The sequence below is a fragment of the Myotis lucifugus genome, unplaced genomic scaffold (genome assembly GCF_000147115.1).
Source record: "Myotis lucifugus unplaced genomic scaffold, Myoluc2.0 scaffold_676, whole genome shotgun sequence".
Taxonomy (NCBI): domain Eukaryota; kingdom Metazoa; phylum Chordata; class Mammalia; order Chiroptera; family Vespertilionidae; genus Myotis; species Myotis lucifugus.
In genome coordinates this window covers 307,510-308,469 of record NW_005871724.1, presented here as the reverse complement: position 1 = coordinate 308,469, position 960 = coordinate 307,510, and the positions used below count along the sequence as shown (strand labels likewise).

The 960-nt window shown below is 53.9% G+C and overlaps 1 protein-coding gene across 2 annotated transcripts in view; it reads right to left on the bottom strand.

The window, feature by feature from the left end:
• Positions 1-246: 246 nt before the first annotated feature.
• Positions 247-960, bottom strand: part of MRFAP1 (Morf4 family associated protein 1) — a 1,904-nt gene continuing 1,190 nt past the window's right edge. For both annotated transcript variants that reach the window (XM_014447537.2, XM_006105357.2), the window contains one exon: positions 247-877. In XM_014447537.2, the coding sequence (XP_014303023.1) occupies positions 728-877 (150 nt within the window). In that variant the 3' untranslated portion in view covers positions 247-727. The remainder of the gene's footprint in view (positions 878-960) is intronic.

Here is a 960-nt window from a genome sequence, read left to right as displayed (position 1 = left end):
CAATGACTTCCAGCTGACACTAGGACCTTAGATACCCAGTCCCTGTTGGGTTGAGGTCCAATGCAGACAGTCCTTGCTTTCCTTCCCCAGCCCCTCGAAGGCAAATCTCTCTTTCATTTTATCCCCGGAAATGCATCAGGGCCTCACATCAACTTGTACAGAATACCGAGATCTCGTCCCCATCTAGGTTCCACGTCCCATAAAGCTGAGTTAGGCTGTCCAAACAAACTGACCAGACAGGTTACATCGGATAGTGTGCCACATAAAATTTAAATTTTGAACAAAATACATCTCTCCTCCTTTGGTCTCACACAGAAAGAAATTCAAGTCCCAAAATACAGGCAATGCCACCTGCCGCCTTCGGATTCACCAGTCCCAGCCAGATCAGCCCCGCCGGGCCGGTGGAAGTCTGGTCCCTTCCTCAGCGTCTTCAGCTGCTGCTGCAGGGAGTCCTCTCCCCGCAGCCAGCAGCCCTCGGTCCTGCAGAGCTGGAGACCTCCAACTCCGGGTCTGGCGTCCCACACAGACCCCAGGTCCCAGGGAGCTATCGGGTCGCACAAGGAAAAAGCAAACAAAGCACCTCCAAACTCAGAAATAACCAAAGCCCAGGACCAATGCGACGGCTGCAGGAGCTCACAATCTAGGCCCACTTCCGTGTCGGAGCGTTTCCCAACTCAAAGTTACCTCCCCAAACAAAGACACCGCACAGGCAAAACTCATATTGAGGTCATCCACCGCAGACCACAGCAGAAACGTAGTGTAAGTGAGGACAGAGTGCAGACGGAGGAAAGAGGGGGGACAAAAGGCTCTCTGGTTTCAGCTTCTCCAGGGCGTCGGCCAATCGCCACCAGTCGACCGGAATCCACTGGCTGGAAACCTGAAGTGCAAAGGCGAGAAGCCCGTCGTTAACAGGTTAAACCTACGGGAAAAACAGCCCAACTCCCGCGCCCCAGATGGACA